Source organism: Calliphora vicina, chromosome 1 (genome assembly GCF_958450345.1).
Source record: "Calliphora vicina chromosome 1, idCalVici1.1, whole genome shotgun sequence".
In the NCBI taxonomy this organism is placed as follows: domain Eukaryota; kingdom Metazoa; phylum Arthropoda; class Insecta; order Diptera; family Calliphoridae; genus Calliphora; species Calliphora vicina.
Window position 1 is genome coordinate 97,544,062 of NC_088780.1, and position 2,168 is coordinate 97,546,229.

Here is a 2,168-nt window from a genome sequence, read left to right on the forward strand (position 1 = left end):
CCCACTTCCGGGCTTGACCGACCATACTTTCTTACTTGTTTTTTTGTTTGGCCATACCTGCGAATAGGTCAACGGTATCCGACGAAAACAAAAACTAATACACAAGTAAATACGGATATATTTTAAATAAAAATTAGCTTTTATTTTAATTTTTCTCGAAATATGTTAATTTTTTTTTTAATAAATTTCTTGTTCAAATGGCCTGAGACACGTTAATGGTCTGGCGAATTTGTAATAACTTTAACATTTTTTAACCAAATTTTGTCATTTATATCTGATTGCAACGATAATTACGTACACATTTCGATTCTTTTGCATTCAATTGCAAAAGTCAAGCAAGTGTTTTTTCACATCTATGTAACTTGTTGGTAATAATTGTTCTTAGCAAAATGTGTCCCAAATAGTTTAGATAGCTCTTTCTTCAATCTTTCGAAAAAAATATTTAAAAAAAAAAAATTTTTTATATTTTTTTTTCCGAAATCAAAAACTTTTTTGACTTTTTTTTTTCTTAAAATAAAGCTTAGATATTTTCCTTATAGACCTATTTGGTCGCTTAGTGGGCTGCGGATTAAATGTGTTTCAATCTAAAAAATTATATACTAATAAGACTTTTAGAACTATCTGTATTGTTTTGTCATAAAATAACACTTTTTTTGTTTGAAGAACCACAAGAATTTGCTTAAACTAAAGTAATATATTAGGACATTACGACAATATGACTTAATAGCAGAACTTTTTTCTGTATACTTGTTTCTTTGTAAAAAAAACAAACCAGCTTATCAAGTTCAACCTTATCAAGTGAACCATTTTTTATAACTTAAGCTTAACTTTTATGCCTCAACCAGTGGAATTAAATTTAAAACAATTTACTATTTATACGCGACTCAAGAAGAAACCACTAAAATGCGTTTTGCAATCATTTATACAGTAATCGTGAATTTATTAATTTTTCGAATAAATCGAATCCATGCCATCGGCTGCATGCATACATCATATGCAAATAATAAGTTTTATATAGATTTGGAGCTACAGGTACTAAAGTAGGTTTAATGTCCAGAAAAAACACATTCTTATTATCATTTCTTTTAAGTACACTTGGTTTGAAAGTCTAGCTGCCTGCTTAAAAATGAACATGACTTTGGTGGATATTGATACAAATGCAAAAATCAGAGAAGTGAGTCTGACAATCAATGATATACAAAAAAATAATGACTTTTATGTCTGGATTGGTGCAGTTCGAAAACAACTTCCGAAAAATCATTTTGTTTGGCTTCCAAATGGCGAAAAATATGTTTTCAACAATAAGTTTAACAATAAACCTGATTTCCAAGACAGTAGTGACTACTGTGTTGAATTGAGAATGTCGCCGAACTGGAAATGGCGTGACAACTCCTGTGCATTAATGAATGGTTTCGTTTGTGAATACAGTACAGGCAGCAAACATCAAGAGCAACTGCAGTTATTGGAAGGGCCAAAACTAAAAACTCGCAAAGAACTAGAGGAGCTTTTACAAAAAGAATTAGAGCAGAATCAACAATTACAGCAAAAACTTAAAAATCAACAAGAGGAATATCGCCTGCAGTTACAAAAACTTGTAGTACAAAATTTTGAGACGCAAGGTAAACTTATACAGGCTTTGCAGGATAAGTTAGATCTGAAAGATGAACTAAAACTGCAACATGATTTACAACATCAACTTCAGCAACAGACGCAACAACTTGAAGAACAAAAAATAAAATTTCAAACGGATTTACAAGCAGAAATAATTAAGCAACAAGAGACGAAAGAACGAGAGGAACCATAATTCTAAAATACAAAAAAAAACAATTGCAGGATACTGGAGCAGTGAAATTTTATAATTTCAGAAAAACACATATAGAATAAAATAAATAAAATTTGAACTTTTTTGTGTTTTTAACAAATAAACCAGTTTCACCAGTTTCAATAGCCCCTTGATGATTACAACGTTTACACCAACCCTCAAACACACAGATATTCCTTAATCGTCTCTAAATGTTATTCCGAGTCAATAATACAAACGTATTAAGGTTTCAATCATTTCACGTATTTTTTAATTTTAAAACATGCGGTTCAGAATATTGTCTAAAACTTGTGTGCTGAAAATTTTAGCTAAATTGAACATTTTGATGGAATTTGACTTGAATGTA

General features: G+C 30.2%; 1 protein-coding gene across 1 annotated transcript; it reads left to right on the forward strand.

Moving 5' to 3' along the window:
• Positions 1-915: 915 nt before the first annotated feature.
• Positions 916-1,926, forward strand: LOC135955278 (lectin subunit alpha-like). The gene is made up of 2 exons (XM_065505654.1): positions 916-1,032; positions 1,091-1,926. Exons 1-2 carry the CDS (start codon positions 982-984, stop codon positions 1,802-1,804), a joined length of 765 nt encoding a protein of 254 aa, XP_065361726.1. The 5' UTR covers positions 916-981; the 3' UTR covers positions 1,805-1,926.
• The last annotated feature ends 242 nt before the right edge of the window (positions 1,927-2,168 follow it).